This window comes from Falco biarmicus, chromosome 10, assembly GCF_023638135.1.
Source record: "Falco biarmicus isolate bFalBia1 chromosome 10, bFalBia1.pri, whole genome shotgun sequence".
In the NCBI taxonomy this organism is placed as follows: domain Eukaryota; kingdom Metazoa; phylum Chordata; class Aves; order Falconiformes; family Falconidae; genus Falco; species Falco biarmicus.
Window position 1 is genome coordinate 19,620,118 of NC_079297.1, and position 23,136 is coordinate 19,643,253.

Sequence of the window (23,136 nt, forward strand, 5' to 3'; positions counted from 1 at the left end):
CCAAGATACTTGAAGCAGTAACTATCTGCTCCAAACTTGCCTCACTCATTTTGCCCTGGAGAACATTTAGCAATGCCATACCCTCACTCATCCGCTGGCACAGCCTGCTCTAACAAACATCCACTGAGATTCTGGAATCTGCTCATGGGTTTTGACCACTCAGGTTCAAACATTCTGGAAAAGGGAAAATCACCTAGGACTAAAGAGGAAGGGTCCATGAGAAGGAGAGGTACTCCTAAAGAAGCTGTAATTTCCAGAGCATGTTTCAAATTCATTGCTAATTCCATTGTTACAGATGTGCACCTGAAATAAAACAGTAATAGGAAAGTGTTGAGCAATTCTCCTTTACACATAACTGAAAGTTGCATTGCAACAACCTGCCAAAGGAATATTTGTTTTTACTTGAACAGAACACAAAGTCAAAACACAAGTGAGACTGTGTCACATCACGTAAATAGTCTTATTCTCACAGTAAGTAGCTCTAAGTGGATTCATCATCTTGTTTATTTGAAGAAACGGCATTATTGTCCTCCAGTGTTCTGTGCCATTCCATTGTGTTCTGAAAAAGCCAGGTTTGACTGTGTAATACTTGTCACGGCCAGTTTAGCAGCACAGAACACAGGTTAGCCTTTTAAGCATTATTATGCTGAAACAGGGAGTTTTCAAAACAAAGGTAGCTGCAGAAGGTACATATTACCTACCTAGCCCATTCTGCCCTGCTCAACATTACTGCACAAGGCGTTTCCTCTCATCCTCATCCCCTAGTGCTTGATTTTCTTTTCTGACTTGACATCATCCAAACTTTAGCCTAACCTCTACTCTAAACTGGTATAAATTACAGTGGAATTTATTAGTGACAATGATTTACAGCCATGGTCAGATAAAGGCCACCTGGACAAACTTAGAATAGCTTTCCATGTGAATTACTCTACTAAAACCTCTGCAAGTTCATGTCACAGTACCGTTTCCACTACATGTTAAGTGTACTTATCCACTTTTTTCTAGCTATTACCTTACAATATACAGTGAGGAAGGAGGCACACACTTCCTTACCTATGAAACAAAAAAGGACAGATTTAGGAACTAAGTAACTGCAATATGAAAAGCGGAACCAAACATTTGGGTAACAAATGGTAGAATAAATTTCTGTACTGACAGCTTTTTGAAAGGCTGTATGGTAGCTTTGAGACACTTCATATGTTACATTTCAACTGTACATACTCAAACAATTGACAACCGACCTTCACTAACAGATGAGTGAACTGCAATGAAAAACAAGGTAACCTTGTGACAAATCTGTAAATTGCCACTGAAATTTTCATATAATAAAAGGTTCTTCAGCAAACAGAGGCTTAAGCAAGGCTTTGTCAACAAACCCCACAGTAAAGCAGGACAGCAATTTTTTCCAGTTCATATAGTACATGCAATCGTAGACACATGAGCAGCATTCCCTTTCCTGAAGGGTGAGGAAATTAAAGAGGTTCCTAACAAGTAATTTCACTGAGCTGAGCAGAACTTAGTGCTTGGACCCTACGTGTGAATTCCAAGCACCAGCCTTGAGTCCAAGGCCTTTGTTGGCAGCCAGAGCCTGTGCAGGACAAATAACTACATTCTGAAATAGATACCAATTACCCAGAACTTCCAACAGCTTCTGCATCATCTCCAAAAAACAGATGAAGATATGAACTTCCTAGATTAAAATAAACTCTTTGAAAATACTTGCACAGAAAACAGACAACACGTTGCCAAGAGATTTTTTAAATTCAGCTTTATTTCAGAAATAAAAAAGGAAGACAGTATAATTAATTTAGCAAACAACAAAAATAAGATTAAGCCTTGTTCACTCTTTTCCAAAACTCATTAGGATTCTATGTTCCAGTCAGAAATATTCCCACCCATTCATGTAGCTCTTTCAGGTAAAAATCCAACTGAATCCCAGAACAAGGTAGGCTACCAGTTCATATTATTTTATGGCATCTACACCGCAGCTAATTTTTCACAATAGGTTAGTACATAAATGAGTTGGAACAGCACTTAGTATCTACTTCCCTTCACCTATCTATCATCACTTCTTACAATGCAAATTCACACTTAAATGCCAAATTGGGAAGTACTCCTGCTCAAAACACAACTCAAGACAGACCCAGAAATGCACCAAATATTAAAAAACTTGCTATGATTGAAATTTGTGAAACATTTGCTTGAGTTACAAGCTAGTAGCTGGGCTCTGAAATCCTTTGTATCACTTATTCAAGCCTTTTCCAGACCAAATCCTAAGGCGGCAGTATCAACAGGCAAACAAGGAGAGCAAGTATTTCATACAAGGGGTACTGTTGTGCAACTACAATCTCAACCATTTACACATACATGCTGATCTTTCTGTTTGGCAAGGGAAGAGGCAGAAGTTACAGGCAGAGTCCTATAACTTGCCAGGACTCTAGATGCACAATGAATTACCCGATTCTACTGAGCACACACTTCTGAAACTCTTGTGGTCTGTTAGGACCAACTTCAGTATGCAACAGTTAGGACTTTTTTTTTATTCAAAACTGCCAACAGTAAGCTTGGACACTAATTACCCCATAAGTGGGTCTTGCTTTATGTGTATGAGTCTGGCATACGGCAAAGTAGCAGGGGAAAGCCCTCCCGTTGAGTCATGAGGTTCAAAAAGGACCCTCGTTTCCTAAACACCATGTCTGAGAGGAGTCTAGGAGGTCCAGGCCCATCAACCTGTCCAGTAGTTGGAGTTCTTGTCCTCAAAATAGAGGACTCTAATGCCAGATTTATACTCATGGTGAGGTGGGACAGTTGTGTGCCAGTTGGCCCTTAGCAAGGGAAGGCCAGTAGGGCCCAGTGGCACAGCAGGGGGCAGGGTATTTGGTAGAGATGTATGGGAGTCTTTCTGGCTTTACTGAAGCACCACAAGCCTGTGAAGTCCCCACCTCACCCCAGACACCACTCAGGTTGATTGGTGTTAGTTCACATCTCTCACATCTGTTTTGTGAGACAAGCATGTCGTTCAAGTCGAACCCCACTACTCCCTGCTGACTCACGGACTTCTGTATTCAGCACCAACAACGCCAGCGTCCCACACTGGATAACACTTTCCAAACAGTTATCTAACAAATACTAGGTGGGATTTTGGCCTTATAAAACAGTAGCTTAAGCCTTGTTTTTTGTTGTATGCTTGTAGAGTAAAGTGCTCAGATGCTGACAACATGCTTTCTGAGGTAACCACTACTACTCAGATTCAAAGGCAGTGTCCACAAATAATTATCATTTAACTACTGCTCTAAGGTCTCAAATATAAACACTTTCATTTTGTGCCAATTATTAAGACCTGATTAAAGATTACACTCTAAGATTGAGGAAAAAAATATTGCTAAAGAAACCCCTTTCAATCTCAGGAATAATAATAGGGATCACTTTTCAATCTAAAGGGTTCCAAAGTCTTTTATACTGATTAACTGAATATCAAATACTAGGCAACATTACAACATGCTTAAAGTCAAGTTTATGCATATATCCAACTATAGATATCCACATTCATAGAAATCTACCACTTTAATTGAAGTCTAACTCTGAAAACTAGCTCTGGCTTGATAAGTAGCTAGTAATATGAGACTACGGCAGTAAAACAACAGAATTTCAGAAACCATTGGGAATAGTTTTGAATACGCTAGAACTTAAGATCATGGTCAAGAAAAATATTCATGCATTTGAAGGTTAATTTTTTAGAAACTTAGAAAAATCAGTATTTTTCCATTTAAATTCTTACAGATTAGATAGAACAATCCCCCCACCCCTAAAGAACTGTAAGATGTAATCAATTTAGTTACAAAGTGTATGAAATAAGAAAGTATCTTTTCCTATCTCCCTTTGGTCTGTTATATCCCAACCTAGCATTAGTAAGCAAAGATTATCTTAAAATATATATTGGGAATAAAATTTACATCTATTCAGATTAAACTTTCTAGATAGCTTCATTTCAATCATAAGGACTGAAACATAACGATGAAATGCCTTTGTGTTGGGAAGCAGGGCATTTTTATATCTTTTAATATACCTGTAATTAATATACCTATAAATCTATACCGCACATTTTACTTCTGGAAGGCCAAAAACGAAATTCAAAAGGAAGCATCTACAAATACCTAAAAGAACTAATTTATTAGAAATACTGAGCAACATCAACTTTAACATGAACAAGTTTATCCTTAAGGATAATTATAGTATCATTCTAGAAGTTCTATTGGGTGATTTAGCCAGGAGAGTTTTACCACAAATAAAACGAGCAATATTGCAATTAAACTTATATTTGCATCTAGAAATGAAGATAATTTTTAATCAATTTCCTTAAAAATACCCGATATTGTTAACGAGCAGTAAAGCACTCGTGTTGAAAGGCACTAGGATTGTTAGCTTATGTTACCTAGTTTCCCATACAGATACAGGCACTTGAAAGCTTAACAAGTCGAGCCTGTAAAACACTTCTGTGTTTGTGCAGAAGTCGCTACATTCATTCACATCTTCAACAGGTTGTCCTGCAGTTGTAAGGACGCAAAATTCACAGATTAAGTCTCCGCAGCGTGCTTTACAAGTTGGATCTTTCTTTGGCAGACACACGAGATGAGGATTGTGTATATGTCCTAATCACATCCTAAAAATAATACAAAAGAAATATTCAGAGCAAGGTCCACTAGAAGTAGTTAGGGGAACTTCAGGAAAAAATTGAGTACTTAAAGCAACAATGTTATTCTATGTAGCAAGCACTGAGCCCAGGAAAGGCTTATGGAAATGTTTCATTACCATTACAAAGAACGAGTAATCATTTGGTCTGAAGAATCAGCCTGAACACATTGCATATCACGTACAGTTATCTTTCACAAGCCTTCCAAAAACCAACTGAAACAAAGTTAATTGTACACCATTGGTTAATCAACACTTAAATGTAATTAATGATGATTCATCATGGGTTAGTTCTATACGTGCCGAGTTCCGCCATTTAAACTAAATGGGAATCAAGACTATTACTCATTTTTTTGTCTTTACAGAAGAAGCTAATTCACAGCCAGTCAAAATTCAGCTACAGGAATCATTATCATACCTTCTTCCCACTGTCAGCATTGTATTTGTCCAGCAAAGCCTGAACACGGGCACCATAGTCAGGATGAACATCAGTGAAGTTTTTCACCTTAACATGAAGGCAGAACACAAGAGATAATAAGAATTTTTTCCTCCACTTTAAATGTATTCTTTAACACATTTTCTGTTCTGTGGTCCACAAGCAGTAGATGTTATAAGGAAGAAGAGGAGAATGAACATTCCTTTCCAGAAGTTTAATTCTGGCCAGCCAGAAAGGGAGCTATGAACATCTTCAAACACTATTTGTATTATCTCACACAGAACTCTTTCCCGATATAAAGAAAGATCTATTAGGAAAGATAAAGATCAATCCCTCTCTGGCCCTCGCTGCCTTCTCCTTGTTTAGAGCAAAACATTACACTGGCAGTCGGCTCATTTTTGAAACAAGCAGCTAAACACATGACATCCTTGATGTTCAATGTTCACCCCATTTTTCCCATCACAAACAAAAGTTACTTTAGCATGTTAAATATTATGTGTTCTATTATGTAATTAGGCACGTATTTAAATGGTCTGTATTGAAAATTCACGAATAAGAAAATATCCAGAAGTTGCCTTTTCAGAGAAGAATTCCTGATCTTCCTTTCCATATGCATATTGCCATTTTGACTGCAAGAAAAGCTGGACTAAAGAGCAAAGGCTAAAAACCAAACAGGCCACTTACAGCTCTCTTCTGAATGAAGAGTTGTGCATCTTTAAGATGATCAGCAATGTTTTTACACAGCCTTTGGCGTTCATCCTCCTTCAGCACTTTCGTATAGAAATCTCGCACCTTACAATTAGAAAAAGTTTTATTTTGAAATTCATAAAAGCAAGTCATTCTACCTGTATCAGCCAGTAACACTTATAAGATTCATTATTACTGAAGAATAGCTATCACTTACTGGCCAGGCAACGCTTAAAATACTCAGAACACTTAAACTTAAAGGCAATCAATTTGTGGTTTTGGGGTCATGTGGTTAGTTGGGGTTTTTTTCCTCCCAAAACCTGCTAACAACTCTTTCCATTTCTAGGTGGAAATAACTGGTGTTTGGTGAATTAAAATAAATATCGCTGTTGGGGTACAATTCAGGAATTGATGATCATGACATTACATTCATACTCTAGTTTGCACATCTGCAGACACTAATCACAAGATGCCAAAGTAACAACGTCTAGATATCTGTGTCCAGAATACAGATGGCAAAGGTCTGAGAGAATTCACTAACTGTCCTGTCAGCAAGAATTCAGTTATTCATGAAATTAAGCTGCATGGAGATCTTCCAGGCTCTCATGGGACCTGAACTTCAGGTTAGCCCAGGTGCTTCAGAGAGAAGCCATATCTGCATGATTCTTACCAATATTCTTTAAACTCATTTTATCTAATAAGCCTTTTCATACATTGTACCTGAGTCACATTATCTTCATTTGCACTATTGAAGCGCTGCACATCTCCCGAAACAGACATACGGCTCTCTTTTACAATGGGCTGATCTTCTGGACCAGTAAAACTATTTGGATAATAGTTTGGAGCACCACCTGAAAAGAAACAACCCCCCCCCCCAAAAAAAACCAAAACAATCAGATGCCAGCTCTCCCAGATTAAGGCCCAAGACAGAAAATGTTCTCTGCCTAGAAGAATCTAAATCAATTCCCCAGCTCGATTCACTTCATTAAAAAGTTGTCAGCGTTTTTTTGTCAACGCACAGCTCAACAACAGGAGTTGCGTCTTCCAGCTAGTACTTAACAGCACTTACCACAAAGAGAATTTTGATAGATTTTTGTGGGGAAAATTTGTTTGTTTCAGAAATAAGGAAATCTGGCCACTCTCACAACAACATTGCTCAGACCTTTTAAATATACAAAGTCACGAAAGTTATTCAAAGTTTTAGTCCAAGGCAGCATGAAAATACACTTTCATCTGCATATTTGAAGAACTACTAGTCTTAGCTATGTAGGGGGGTTATTTTCTTGTTTTCCAAATATTTCCCTCACCTACCTCAGCAAGTATTAGAATTCATAGCCCAGAGGAATACAGCATTTTGGCACGACACGTAAGTATATCCTTGCTTCATCTCAGGTGTAAACCAGCCACTATTGGGCAAACATTGACAGAACACAACATGCTGAATAGAAGGGAAGTTAAAGCTCTAGTCTTGGCATTTATGCTCTTGCCTTTCGCAATCTCTTGGAGAGCAGAAAGTTAAGTAGTTTAACAAAGCAGACTAAGTATAGGAAAATCAATCTTTAAATCTTAAGAAAGCATATAAAGATTTCTCAGAGACATTCAGGCCACCTCTATTATTTTTCAAATAGATTTTTGCTTAGAAGTAGAAACAAAGAGGTAGTAATTAACTTCTGTGAAACTATTTCTCTGGCATATTTCTTCATTTTGAATTATTAATATTTCGGAACTTTTTCAATTAACAAGTATGTTTCTAGAAGTCTTTAAAGGAACATAAACTAGGGACACTACTGAATTCGTTTGATTGCTTTCAACAAGATCCCCTCAAACAAGAGATAACAGGATAAAAGTCAGTATCTTGTCAATTAGTATTGTATCAAGAACATAGGAAACAGGAATAAAAGGTCAATTTTTATAGTAAAAAGAATTACTCAGGGAGAGCCCTCCTCTGAGAGGACTAGTACTATCGAACACATTCATAAAGTTACCTGAAAATGGAGCAAACAACAAACTGACAGCTCAGCCTCTGCAAACTAACTCAGTCAAAATCAAAGCTAGCCATCTATACTGACACATAATCTCATGATACCAAAACAGTGGATGAAAATTGCTTTTCTGAAAACAAATTTATCTGCCATGTAATCCACACGGGGAATAGAAGCGCATGCAACTTTATACATGCACAATCATGAATTCTAAGATATGTCATGCCCAGTCACAAAATACATCTTGAATTCATTTGGACAGTTAGAAGTTACTTTCTGATTGCTGGCGAGTGCAGAGTTAGACACAGTATTAGGAACCGCACACAGACAAAAGTAGGGCACTCTATACAAGGAGCATATAATGGATTTTTAACAAAGGCAGGCGAGGCCAGCTGATCTCAGAAAGCATCTAGTAACGTAAGGAAAGGTACCAAGAGGTTGACAAAGATTATGAGAGGTAAGGAACAGTTTTCATATAAAAGGAAAAAGCCAGACTGAGAAGTCTGAAGCTCAGGAAGTTACACAGTGATGTCTGTGTTGGGGCGAAAAAGCCCCAAGAGACACTAAATGGCTGAGGAGAAAAAGTAGCATTTCTTATAGTATAATAAATTAGTAATATCCAGCACCACCCCCAGACCCAAATCTGTTTAGCAAGTATCTTAAATCCCCTGTGAACAGGAAAGAATTCTGTGGTACGTGCATAAGCATCATTATAAAGACATTTTCATTACTACCTTGGTTGTCAGAAACACACATTAGTCCATCCCTCTGGTAATTGGCCACACGAGCTCTGAAGGGGCAGTTCACAGGAATTTGTAGATAGTTAGGTCCCAGACGGTGTCTATGAGTGTCAGGATACGAAAAAAGGCGACCCTAAAACAGTGATCACAAATATTTACTACTTGCTGAAAGAGATCACTTAAGTGGTAGATGCAAATTCAAAGCACTATATATTAAATACTACAAGGAAGAAGACTGTTTCCTTTGCATATATATTCCTTACATACTTCATATTACATACCAAGTGACAAGCCACAAGCTAACTTTGCTGCACTACCAGTGAAGAATGGCAGGCTGCGTTGTATTCATGCAGCTTGGGTATTTCCTACCCATTTCAAAAGGCTAAACCTATTCTGAAGCAGCAGAATGGTTATATGTGTACAGGTGAAAGCAACTATAGTAGTGCTAAATGTTACTTAGGAGTAACATAGTATTTTCAACCTTAAGTTTTAAAATTTGATTGTATTGAAATAAGGTAGCCCCTTATCTATTTACTGAACTGAATCTGAAGCATTCTAGTGACATCTGGACGCCAAGATGACAGGGATTCTAACCATTAAGTCTGTGGGAGTGCAGAGAGACAAATGAAAGAACTGCCTGATGGTTCAAGACTTTATCAGTAAAATTGTCAAAATACTTTGTTGTTCCTATGGATATCATTTGAAGCAACAATCTGGTTTTAATCTGAACAAGCTTAACATGCAAAGATCCATGACTTTGCAAACAGTATAGTCTACTGCAGCCAGTCTTGTCTTAGATATTTTGACCTGTAAGAAATCTGATACAAACCACAAGACCATTCTTTAGAAGTAGTATCAGGGATTAGCTGTATCTGTATTTTAAGAGCACTTGAAGTCCACCTCTCACACTCATAAGAGTTTATAGTTCTAAGATCTATTGTAAAAACATGAATAAACATGCACTACTGCTATGACTTTATCCTGTATTCTTGCCAGCCTGGCAGATTTCCCCATTAACTTTGATAGTTGTTGCAGATACCCTGTAAATTCTAGATTTTTCTATTCCTTTAGTTCTTTCCCATTCTCCTTATATTTAAATTTTTGATGAGCACATCAAATTGTAATCATTAAAAAACAACCACAAATTAAAAAAAAAAAAGAACCAATTACTTTTCATTTGTCAGGTTCTACTGCTGCTACGTGAACAGGGGATAGGATTTAGAAACAGCAATGCAAACTTAATGCTCTTCAGGTAAAACCTTACGTGCATTGTAGTTTACCTGCAGCATTTTATCAGGGCTAGGTTCAATACCAGGTGGCATGTTGCTAGGATCGAAGGCCAGCTGTTCTACCTCTGCAAAGTAATTCACAGGATTCCTGTTCAAGACAAGCTTTCCCACAGGGATGAGAGGGTAGTCACCATGCGGCCAAATCTACAATACATAACACACATACATTAAAGTCAATGTTATTACAGAATTATGCAGCTTAAATAATTACTAGGCAGCATTTGCCTGATTTAAGTCTTGACTGAGCGAATACATTACTGAAGAAATTTCTTTTTTGCTAACAAACATTTTGGGAGATCTCTTATTTTAAGAAGCCTTTTGCAATTACTACAAGTATTAATGCAACTTATTTCATCTCAGCATAATCTCAGCTACTTTACTACTTAAATGAAATACCCACAGGTGCTTGAAAAACTGCCTAGGAATGCAATATCGTAGGTGGAGATGGTAGCATGATTGTTTTCAGCTACTTCAAAACACAGCTAGCTTAGCTAGCCTTTTCTTTGTCATCTTAGCCTGTACTTTCAAGTCCAAAAGTCTTTAGCCACTTTGGGAGAGCAATATTAGGAAAAAGAGGAAAAGAAGTAGTAACACAAGTTTAGTTTAATATGTTTCAACAAGCCATTCCTTGGAACGGCAACTGGAAGTCTGACAAAATCCAACCAACAATCAGAAGCTACGTTGTCAACACCACTTAAAACTAGCGAGCTCAGGGTGTGACTATATGATCTGAGATGACTCTTTGGAAGTGCAGCGCAGTTGTAATCTGCAGGCCTGGAATCAAGCCCTATCCATATTTCACTGAGGAAAAGTAATGTCAGATATAACATCAATATAATCTCCAAGATTTCCAACTTAACATGATCATATAATAAAGAGTACACTTAAACAGAAGGGAAAAATAAAAAGGACAGACTAACTTTAGCCATAGGGACTAATAAGAAAACAGTGCTACTCCATGGAAACTGTTACACTTCTACAGAAACCTCAGTTTTGGCGTTTGCTACGTTTTGATCTCATGACCTTTCCTAAACCAGCTGGAATCCAATATTCACAGCAGTATCAGAGATACCTTAGTTACATCAAAAGGATTAAATGGAAACTTCTCTGCTTCTTCAAATGTCATAACTTGAATGTAGAAAGACCAAGATGGATAGTCCCCCTTGGCAATGGCATTGTAAAGATCACGTATTCCATAATCAGGATCAGTAGAAGCCAATCTTCCTGCTTCTTCAACAGGAAGATTTTTGATGCCCTGGTCAGTCTAAAAGTGATAAAAACAGTAGCACCAGTTACAACATGCAGAAAGTATTACAGAAATCATTACTAAGAAGGTACTTTAACAAGACTTATAATCCAAGAACGTGACTGTCCATGTTCCAATCTTCAGTAATTTGAGTTCAGAATAACAGTACATTCAACAGCTGCCTTCAAGATAAAAATTATTTCTCTGCTAAAAGTGAAATAAATAGGTAACGCTATACTGCAAAACAGGACATCAAACTTGAACGTATGATACCTGCAGCACATGAAGTAGATTTCCCCTCTGTCCTTACAGGACAGAGTGCTCCTTCACTGTCCCACCATCCCACCTTCTCTTACAGATCACATGCCAACATAAAGTGATAAAACAGTTGCAGCCCTCAGGGCTGAGATTCTACATGAATCTCAATTTCTTACTCCCATCTAAAATGGGACTAAAATACCACTTTAATAGGCTTTTGAATGAATCCCTGAAGGCTAAAAGCTGATATACAATCCCTTTTAGTTTAAAATAATGGTTTCTGAAGTCTTGCTTCAAAGGTAGATGTCCAGCCTTCAGTAAAGTCTAATGAGGTAAGAAGCTGTATGGCCTTTAAAATTTTGAAGGGAAGTTGTTTTCAAGCAAGATATGCTAGAGACTGCTTTCTCAGAAAAGTGCGAAAGTTCTGTGAGGTTCCACAAGCTTCAGCTGCAGAGCTCTTAGAAACAGAGTTTTTATATTTTGATGTACAGTTGAGGCCACCTTAAAAATACTAGATCAATGCAGCTTATATCCAGAGGATAAACGGAAACAAAAACCACATCCAGATTGAGAGAATTTTGACCTGAAGAAGCACCTGTTGAATCCAAACTTCTGTATAACCATGAATATGAAACAGGAACATATCACACACTGAACAAAACAATTTCCAAAGGACTAGAGGATTCTTGCATCTGCACTGAATAGCAAGGGAGCCCGATGCAAAGTTCTTGCACAGCTTCACATCCACAACTCCCAGTGGCATGAGGCTGAAGTCCAGTAAGCTGAGCTAGATTGTGTACTCATGTGGTGAGCTATGACAAGTTCTGCAATAACAAGAGAGTTCCCAACAAAGCGTTCTTCACAGTCTAGTAAATCCATACCAAGAAAAATGTTGACTGTCATATTTGTTAAAGGCATGAAACTGATAAAAAAACCCCATGTACCTTGGTGATTGAGCTTATGCACGAAGTCTTTCCTGAATTCAACTTGAAAAGTCATAGAAGATTTTTCAATGATCTATTTAAATGGATTTTTTTAACCAATGATGTATACTATCTGTAAGTAATTGGAAAAAAATATCAATACCTTTGCATGGAACTTGCAATAAACTGGTCTTCCACTAGCGTTAACCAGTTTAAAAGTGTGCGATCCATATCCATTCATATGGCGATAACCATCAGGGATACCACGGTCACTGAACAAGAAAGACACCTAAAGAGAAGGATCAAACTGTATCAATGGACTCACCAGATCAAGGATAAAGTGACCATTCAAGACCAAGTTTATTTATTGCATTAATCTGCATCCCTGGAAGCTATCTTAACGTTATGAATTCCTTGAGGAATTTCTAAGTTTAAGAGTGTTAATGAAATAAGACTGCTTTGGTTTTGCACAAAGAACAATTGTGGGCATAAAACCTCATGTAGGTTTAATTCACGTGAAATATTCAGTGAAGTACAAGACATTAACCTAATGATAATGTTATGATCTCCCTTGTAAGCACAGAGCAGATAAGCATGGATAATTTTAAGTTACAAATGTAAGTAAGAGGTTTTTTCCAGGTGAAAGACAAAATCTGAAAACAGAAGTCCTTAATAACATCAGTCTTCAAGCAGTAACCATATCATCATGCAAACATATTCAAAATGCTGTTTTTCTTTAGGTTTATGATCACAAACAATGCTTGTGGTACTTTTTCCAATTAGTAATTACTGGAAGGCTTCTGTGTGAACTTAGTCTCTTAAAAAAAAAAGACAACTGCATTTTTAATTTTATATTAGCTTTTTTGCATAATTTTTAAATATAAATACATTCCAGAATAGCTAGAATGCACTGTGAATTCTAGTCATTTTGAGGGTTGATCTAATGTGCAACGCGATATACAACTATACATTACTAGAGAACAGTAAAAAAAAAAAGTACGGGGGAAGTAGTTTGTTGTTTATCAGTATCTCTGCTGCTTTAGTGTTAGAAAGCTTCACAACTTGCCCTTTATCCTTACATAAAATACAATTATGAAAACAGAAGAATATCACTCGTTTCACAGTGTCATTAAAAGAAAAAAGGCTAGATACACATACTAACAGCTTTAAATGTTATGATAGGCCTTTCACCTTTACTGTTCCTAGATTACGTAGACTTTAGATAAAACTGGAAAGAGAGACAGTTAAAACACATATGCTGTCATAACATGATTTTCTTAATCATACAAAATAAAGTCAGAGACACTCACTTGATGCAAAGACTCAGGGCGAAGACTCCAGAAGTCCCACACCATGTCTGGATCCTTCAAATGAGTCTGAGGGTTCCTCTTTTGGGTATGGATGAAGGACGGAAACTAATTTGTCCAGAAGTGGAGGAGGGGGAAAAATTAAGAAGGAAAAAGATTTCTGTAACATTTCCAAACTATATGGAGTATCCTAAGCAACTCCTGGTACAAAACAAGACAAACATTTTTTTCCAATACACTCAACAGTGAAAAGAACAGCACACTGAAAGATGAGTAAGTTGTAAGATCACTGAAAATAAATCTTCTCGTTGTTATACCCCTCCTGCAACCAAATTCATTCACAGACCAGTAAAATTAGGGTAAGTAAAACATTTACAGCTACGATAAACAGGCTGGTCAAAGCTAGAGAATTATTTCATTTTGTGACTGAAAGTGAGACGTGAATCTTTTGTATTTGTATACCTGAACTTTTCACTTATGAGTCTGATATTCCGTATACAGAGAGATTATAAACTATCTGTGCAGAACTCCCTCACTCAAGGAAAGCCCTTCTACTTACAAAGTGCTGTTATACTGAAAGATCAAAACAATCACTTAATGAAAAGAAGTTGCAAGAAGCTTTTAAAGTGAAAAGTCTGTCCCCGGCCCTCTCAAATAGCCTGAGAACAAAAAAAACTGTCTACAAAGCAAAACAGCTAATATGAACACCAGTGAAAATTATTAGATCTGAAGTTAAAAACACAATGATGTCCTTGCTAGCTATTCTGTTGTGACATATGTACCAGCAAACACAACTATGCATGTTCTGTTTGTGGTATGAAACCATGTATGTAAACAAGCATTAGTTCTTGAAATAATTTGTTTTTCTAAAAAGTAACACCTTTTCAAGTCAAAAGTGTTCAGACCATTTAACAAACAACAAATCTTTAACTGTGTCAAAACAACAGGTTTTGCTTCTTAGTGAAGCAAGAACAAGATGTGAATGAACTTTTGGACTCTTTCACAAAGTACACTCATCTTTTGTGCTTACTCACCAACATGGCATCCCGAATGAAGAAGATAGGAGTATTATTTCCCACAAGATCCCAATTACCCTCCTCTGTATAGAATTTCATTGCAAAGCCTCGAGGATCACGAACTGTATCAGCTGACCCAGATTCTCCAGCTTGAAGAAGCACATGAACAGACAGAAGTGTTACTATAGGAAATGCATACAAATTATAAGCATAAAAACATAGAATTTGAGAATATGCCATAAAATCTTCGAAAGACAGGGTTTATTAATTTCTGTGCATCATATCCCAGTGTGAAAGCTCTCATTTAGAAGGTAGCAATCTACATAGCATGCCTAATGAAAAGGAAAATTATAGAAGAGTTGTAACCCTTCTAATTTCCCTCCTGCTTTATCCAGAACAGTCTTTTCAATGGGCAAATTTATACCAGAGCAGAAGTGCCAAAGTGTCTACCACAATATCTGAGCAAAAGCATTCCAGAAGTATTCAGGAACAGCTCATGCTAAATAAAACATCATGATGAAATAACAAGGACAGTATGAGGACAGTCATTCTCTCATTAATTAAAAAAAAAAAAAAAGGGGGGGGCATACTACAGAATAGCTAGGAAGAAACATGTTCAAACAGAGCAGGGAAAGCAAAGGTAACTATGCAATGACCCACTTCAGCACAAAGTCTGCAGATCAAACTCAGCGGCCCGTCTTTCCCCTGTATCACATTCCATGCCCTTAAGTTTTGGCGACACAAAGAAAAGCCAGTAGGCCAAAACCAGAAGCATCTTGAGCCTTTCTGGACTTCTCTCTCCAATACTATCTCCTGAACTGAATCTTCATTAGGATTTCATTTCTTTTAAATACAGGTAACTTCGTAACACATACATTTTGAAAGATCAGTTTTCTATCAGGCAAGATATTGAACACAATGCATGTTTTAACTAATAGCATTTAAGATTTTGCCAGTTTATGCATTCAGCTCTAAGAAATAAGAGTTTATTTACAGAACATTGTTTATTTTTCTCTGCCTAGTACTTATTTTACAGCATTCATCCCCGTAACATTTCTACAGCATTAAGAGATTAGAGGTTTTTAACTTTCAAGCATTAAAACTGCAGTATGCAAGTGCTGATTATGATCCAGAAACAAAGCAAGCTTTCTGTCAGAAAAAAAAGAAATAGCTCAAAGCTATCCTTCCTCTCACAGTCCAGATAGAAAAGTGTCTACAGAGAGCTCTGACAAAGATGCAGAAGCTGCTTAAGGTCTTAGAATTTAAATGAAGTTCACAAACGAGGAACTGGTTGGCAGAAAGCATTTCAAACTACCTTAAGTCCATTAAGCACTCCACAATGCAAACATGGCTACCAGTGTAACTATGGCACACACGTAGGAAGACACAGAATAACTTTAGAGCCTTACCAACAGTGGAGAATCGTATAGCAATCGGAGTTCTTTTTCCAATATGTTCAAACACTTTTGCCTTACAATACTGGGTAATATCATGAGTGACTTCAAAGTAGCCAAAGGCTCCTGAAGAAAAATAATTTCAAAATATCAGATCTACATACCTTCCTTCCACTCACAGCATATCTGCTATTCTATTGTGGTAGAACATGAAAGTTTTGACTTAAAGGAAACATGGAAATAAAATACACCAGTTTAAAACACAGTTCATATCTACCCACTAAAATACTCGATTCATTTTCACAAAATGCAACTTAAACTATTAACACAGTGCTCACTCTTCCTTCCTTCACTGAACATTAACAGTTCCCAGCAACAATACAGACTTCCATTTCTACTGTGCAAAATAACAAACAGTAGCTTTTTGAATGCTCTTCTGCCAAGATTTGCATATTTATCTCTGAGCTAGACAAGTACTTCTTTAATCCTGATGTGTTGCAGAATTTTTGGTCCACATGTAAGCTGGATGAAGCAATAAAATTCTTCCCACCCTCACAGAGGAATTTTTCCCAGGTACATTCACATTATAAATTCAATCCCATATTTTCTTCTTCTAGAGCAATACATAACTAATCAGAGGTGCCAGTTCTACCTTGCTAAGATCAATAACAAATTTTAAGAGTTGGTTTAGGTGTTTTAAAATTCAAATATCAGATCATCATCTTGCTCTGGCAGACAGATACAGCAGATGACAAAGGCAAGAATCTCTATCAAATAACTTGCAAACAGACATTGAAACAGAGATGGGCAAGTCTTCCCTTCCAGAGGAATGGGGTAATATGGAGGAACAGATAGAAGCAGCACAGATTACGGGAAATACAGTAAAAGTCCAAGGGCTATAGCTATATTTCCTTTTTTAAAAAAAAAAAAAGTTTTTCAGTGCTTCGAATTTTAACATTGAGTTTTTTTAAACCTGGCTTTACTACTGTCATTGATATAAAATTGTTTATTATAATCTATAATACTGGATTATAGATAATATAATGCAGTTTGTCAAATTTTACGTGTTAATTCCAGTGCTTTTTAAAGTCTGATTCTACACAGAGAAAAAGAATGTGTTTTTAAACATACCTGCCCCTTTTGCATGCACAACTCTTTCAGGAATCCTCTCTCTGTCAAAATGAGCCATCTCATCAGTGAAAACAACATCTTGAACAAGAAGAGGTCCACGTGGCCCTACTGTCAGAATATTAAGCTTATCCCCTACAGGGTTGCCAGCACCAGTGGTCAAAACATCTGGTTTCTGAAAGCAAGAAACAATATCACAACAACAGAAATTAAAAACCCTTTCTATCTGAGCCACACAATGTGCACGCCTGTTTGACCATTATGTGTCACATAGCAAAAGGACTTAAGATTGTGGAACCAGTTACAGAAAATATAGATGTCTACACCTCAACACCGTGCTGTATCTGGGGCTACTTAAGAAAGGGAGTTCAAGTCATGTATAATCCAGGAATGTCTTCCATGGTTCAGAAATGAGACTATTTATCTTGCTTCAAGAAAAATATGAAGCATCAACCTTAAAAACAGGTGTTAAAATTCACTTTACCCTCGCCTCAACAAGACAGGATGAGGAGAGAGACAGCTAGAAAAGGAGTTGCTGCTGGAAAGTAATAAGGGAGAAAGGAGAGGAAGAAGGTAATGTCAGTAGAGGGATGGAGGCAAAAGAAAAGACATACAGTCACACAGCATAAAGACTAAATGGAAGAGCTGTGGAAAAACAACATAAGCAAAAGCACCTGAAGAACCATCATTCTCAACTCTTGAGCCATAGAAGGACTAAGATTAACAAAAACCCTAAGAAGCCGTACCGCCAATAAATGTGCGGTCAAAAGGACAGCAAACCACCTTTTTTCTTTTACTAAGATCATTATTGTCTTTAAAGAAACTGCGCAAGATAGCCCATACTAATCCTTTTCCCCTCCCATACCAAGTTTAAGTTAACCTACTTAGAGCTGCAGCACCTTGTACAGCAGAAGTGACCCTGTACCTGAAAAAAACAGTCACTCCAAGACAACTTCAAGAAACACTGGTTGGAACTCTGTAGCACTATAATTGAGCATACTCCCACTTTCTTAAAAAAAAAAAATCTCACTTGAAAAAAACTTTTATTTGCATCACATATAGGGTCATATAATCCTCTAAAGGAACCAGTCCTATTTTACTGGCTACTGTAGAAAACAGCAAGAAAAGTACATCAGCTCCTGCAATTGTCAAGTCTCTGGTGTCAGTTTTTCCTGGAGAACATTTATTGTTAGGAGCCTGGGCAATGCTTGCAAAGGACTTCAAAGAACAGAACAGAAGTTAGTACAAACAAAAAAACCAAACACAAACCCCAAACAAAAGTTTGCAACAGGGTGAGCTCAAGTATCAGTCACAGATAGTGACCAGCCAACACTTAATCCAGTTACACGTCACACTGAACATACATGGATATGGCCTCTGTATCCATACCATCCTACCCTCTTCTGCCAGTAGCATCCCACACACCTGAACCATGGGAAATACACCAGAATAAACTCTCTCACCCCCTGCTGCCTAGTTCTCCTTCCTTTAAAGTTCTATAAATGAAAAAGGACAGTGAAGAGAAGGGAAAAGTAACTCTTGATGAGAAGGCTTTCACTATTATATCAGTGACTTTATGGGGTTCCAATTTTTATACTGACAATCTAAGCGCTCTTTTAATTACTGTAAACAGACAAAAATCCCATCTCTATCTTATGGAAGAGCATACTGAACTGGACTAACCTCCACGGGTTTTGGGTTTTTTTTTTTGGTTTGTGTCCTGCCCCCGCCCCCCCCCCCCCCCCCCGACCTCAAGCAGCAACCCACAAAGGCAGGGGAAAGAACAATTATTCACATCTACACCCAGAGCTCTGGATGAGGCAGAGCACGCAGGGAGAGTTATACACGCACCTTTGTTTAACTCGGGTACGTGAATAACCACATAAAAGACATTTGACAGGATAACTGCATTTCCAGTGTGTACTTACTAATATGCAACACACACTAGCTGGCTTGAATTCCCAAAATATCTAGGTTCTTCATTCACCACTTCATTAGCATAAAGCTATACACATAAATTCAACTCCTTCAGGGTGCCTGAAATCCTAACCTACTCTGAAATTTGTACAAACATTTAAAAAAGACAATACACATCCAGTTACAAACAGGAACACGATGTTCAGAAACTTGCAGGAAAGTTATTACTTTAGCTTTATTTGAAGTATTTCAAGTCAAAGGAACATCAGCCTAAATCAAAATGTTATCTATAGTTTGGCAAGGGAAACATGCTAAAGTAGAAACTGTTCTCAGTATTCTTTCCACTGCTTATATATTGCATGCTTCCTACCTTCTATTTCGCTCAGTTTAGAATGAGCGAAGAAAACTATTTCCCTGCTCACGTTGAGAAATCGCCTAGTTAGACCACGTGGGAAGTTCTCCCATGCTGAATCAGTTTAAGAATTCAACTTCTTAAAAATACCCTAACATAAAAGCCCCATATAATTTAACATCCGTAAATATGTATGCCTTATTATGTTTTAGCTATCAGCTTAAACTAGAAATTGCTTAAGTCGCCATTACAAATGAACTTTTTTATTTAGAATTTAATTTCATACATTCCAGTAAGCAGCAGGATGCCATCATATTCAAGGAACTTCAGGAAAAAGCTCATTCATCCACTCCATGATTCAGTCTACTAAGTCTGACATATTCTACTTTAAGATATTCACCCAGCACAAATTAACATAACTATATTATCAGCTCATTATCCTGACATTTTCTGTACTGAAAGCTACAAGCAACCCATCCTGGAACCCATTATAAGCCTCTGCTTTCAAAAACCCTTTCTTAGAACACGGTAGTCGGCAGACTATTAGTCTAAGAACTGTTGTGACGTGTGAGCATTTTAAGTTCAACTTTTTTTGCCAAGAATTCTTTTCTGAGTTTGCTTAGGGAAAACTATTTTTTTTTTAATCCAGCTTCCAGCACTGCAAATATTTTTCTTTTATTTTCATTAGCTTTGCTTATGAAAAGTTTCAAGTTTCTCACAGATGAAACCTAATGTATTAGGTTTTCTAATCATATTTTTTTGTACGGATGACTGCCATACTCATTTAAGATGGGTAAGCTCACTGTAATGTGATGAAAAATAACAGACCCTACCAATGCATCCTAAACTTCTGCATTTTCCTCTCCAACCTCCTTGCGTTATTATTCATTACAGACATCTCCATCCTTCCAATGTGTTCTACATACAGATATTTCCACTTCATCCTCACTCTAAGGTAGCCTGTGACACAAAACCCCATGTCCAGCTTCAGGACTGTTCATGAATTCCAACTACTGGAATTCCAAGAACAGCAAACGTGGGGACTGGATTCTGGCAACTCTTTTTTAACATGAGACATAGCTCTTAAAAGCCCTCCAATCCATACAGCCACTTTTTAAAATCACTAATACTTATGTTATCTTGAAGCAGCAACCAAGTTTCATTCAGTACACTGGGAAACAAAAATTATGTTGAATTAGAGACCTGTTCATCCTGGAGTTCCCAATAAATTCTAAGCAGCTCCTCACAGGTTTAAACACACAGTGGTAGGACTGTAATGCATATACCTACACCTATGACCTTCCCCTCTACAATGCCCTTGCAAGAGCCTGGTAAAAGACAGGAGGAGTTAAAAAAAACCCAACAACTATATCCTTAGTCTTAAGGAGACTTTTTAGGTCCTTTTGATTCACCTATACCTTTATGATACCTGCCATGTGATCACCTTAGGGATAGAAAACCCCCTTGCATATTAGTTGTAAACTACACATGCAACAAAGGATAAAAGTTTGCAGAGGTAATACAGCCCTTCTCAAACCAACAGGCTATAATTTTGCCTAAAAACCTCTTCTGCTATAATGCTAAGATTTAAAACTACTAGAAGTAGTAGCTAAACCCACAATTTTTCAAAATATTTAGTTTCAAACCTGTCAAAAAATTTAACAGCTTTGTGGCTGTACAGTCTCTTTTGTGTAGGCAGACTTTCTGAAAGGTTCTTTCCAGCATTTGAATAGAAGAACAAACTTTTTTTTTTTTAAAGTGGTAGGATATATTCACTTTAGTTTCAGGATAACGTTATGTGGGGCACGCAAAATAAGTTCCATCAGTGTGGAGGGAGAGGAAAAAACCCACAGTAGTTTTAGGAAGAATTCTCATACTACTTTTGACTTGAGTTTGTTTGATGACTGTATTTTCATATGGTTAGGAACTGCATACAATCAAAACCTTGAAAGATAAGAACTTTCAAATCTGCATGTTTAGTTCATTACAGCACTAACCTGCCAAGACAGAAAGAAGGGAAACAAAGCCAGGAGAGTTTTAGTCACAGCTGTTGTAAACACCATACATCAAAGTACATACTTCCAGGCACTACTGATACTTTGCACCTTATACAAGTCACTTTAAAATTCTAATAAGTCCTCCTTACTTTCTGTCTTAAGGTCTCATGACTCTTTATGCAACACAGACTTCTGGTTGCCTCCCAGTCTTCAAATTAACCTTGGCCTGTATTCAAATACTGCTTTGTTACAGAAAAGCTGATATTCATACCAAAAAAATAAGTCACGGTACAAAAATAATTATGACACACGCTAGAATAGGATGGGGTCACAGTTCATCACTGGAAGGTAGTTTTCATACAGTACCTTTTAGAACCAAGTGGAAAAAAGTGAAATTGAGATGACTTAACAACTGCAAGCAGTGGGACCCGAGACATCCACTTGTCTCTTGTAAGAGTGGTGCTTGGTATAACCAACAGAAAAACTATTTAACACCAAATAAGCACTTCCATCAGAAAAGACACAGCAGAAACTGCCACAGTAATTTGATGAAGAAGAAGGGAAATCAACTCTTGCAGGATTGGTACCTGTACCCAAATATTTCGGGGTATATTCTACACCTCCAGAAGACCGAATGCCATGCTGTTGCCTACACCTTCTCATGATTTCAGCCAACCGCTTGCCCAAACCCACTTCAACCTGGCAAACAAGCCTCCACTCTTGCGGAATGCGCTTTATCTTCATATTAATCTCTAGTTACATTTTCACTGGGTTCTACCAACAGGACATCAGAAATGAAAACGTGAACACCCGATCTGAGACCAAAAAAAGAAACATATGTATATGTACACGTATCTCTGCCCAAGGCCGTGCCCGCTCGGGCACAGCCAAGCCCCGCCGCTGCCCACCAGGAGAGCTGAGGCGGAGGCAGCCGCTGCCCGCCCTTGCCGCCCCCGGCCCCTCGGCGCTCAGGACTCCCCGGGCACGGACCGAGCCCTGAGCCCCGCTACGGCGCTCCCCCCGGCTGCCCGCCGCCGCCTCAGGCCCGGGGCCCCCCTGAACTCGGCGCCCTCCCGCCCCGGGACCCCCGCAGCCCCCCACCGGTCCGCCGTTCCCCGGGCCGGACCCTTCCCGCCCAGGGAGGGCCGCCGTCCCTCAGGCCGCGCCGGGCTGTACCTGCGAGCCCCGCTGGCTCCGCCACTGCTTCAGCTGCTGCGAGGCGTCGTCCCGGCCGTCAGCCATTTTGCAAGAGACCCCCAAGGCGGGAAGGGCGGCGCGCGCGGCGGTGGGGGAGCAAGCGCGGGGCGGCGCGGCGGGACCGTGCAGCGAGGAGGCAGCACCGCAGAGGTCACCCCGCGGGAAGGCACCGCCGCGCCCTGCAGCACCAGCAGGTAGCGGGAGCTACTGCAGCCGCGGCTCCTACCCCGGCGCTGCGCCCGCCCCCGCTACTTGCTCGGCCAATATTCCCGCGCCCAGCGGGCAGCGCGAGCCGTGAGCGGGTGAGGCGCGCGTCAATCGTGCGCTGTGAGGCGGTGCCGGCGGCAGCCCCGCCATCGCCTGAGGCGACGGGGGTCGGCGACGGGCCGGTGAGGGGAGCAGCCTTCCCTCGGCACTCCGGTGTGTTTAATTATGGCGTGGTGTGGAGGTGTGTAATTTTTGGTGTGTGTTTCCAGTTTTGCGATGTCGGAACTTTCTAAAGCTGCTGATTGGGAAGACGGCATTCAGCGGTGTGGGAAATTACAGGATGGCACTGTGAAAACTGCAATTATTTAGGG

At 38.8% G+C, this 23,136-nt stretch overlaps 2 protein-coding genes across 3 annotated transcripts in view; one reads left to right on the top strand and one right to left on the bottom strand.

Annotated features, from left to right (window-relative positions):
• Positions 1-1,751: 1,751 nt before the first annotated feature.
• CAT (catalase) lies at positions 1,752-22,762 on the bottom strand. Its single transcript, XM_056354484.1, has 13 exons — positions 22,538-22,762; positions 17,099-17,270; positions 15,983-16,093; positions 14,592-14,722; positions 13,561-13,665; positions 12,414-12,539; positions 10,896-11,087; positions 9,815-9,967; positions 8,529-8,667; positions 6,533-6,663; positions 5,810-5,917; positions 5,108-5,194; positions 1,752-4,660 (listed from the first exon to the last, which is right to left on the bottom strand). The coding sequence occupies exons 1-13, from the start codon at positions 22,601-22,603 to the stop codon at positions 4,595-4,597; spliced, it is 1,587 nt and encodes a 528-aa protein (XP_056210459.1). The 5' UTR covers positions 22,604-22,762; the 3' UTR covers positions 1,752-4,594.
• Positions 22,763-22,911: 149 nt separating this feature from the next.
• Positions 22,912-23,136, top strand: part of ABTB2 (ankyrin repeat and BTB domain containing 2) — a 156,008-nt gene continuing 155,783 nt past the window's right edge. The window contains exon 1 of one of the 2 annotated variants that reach the window (XM_056353165.1): positions 22,912-23,006. The gene's annotated coding sequence lies outside the window, so the exon portion shown is untranslated. The remainder of the gene's footprint in view (positions 23,007-23,136) is intronic. The other variant, XM_056353167.1, reaches the window with a different exon arrangement.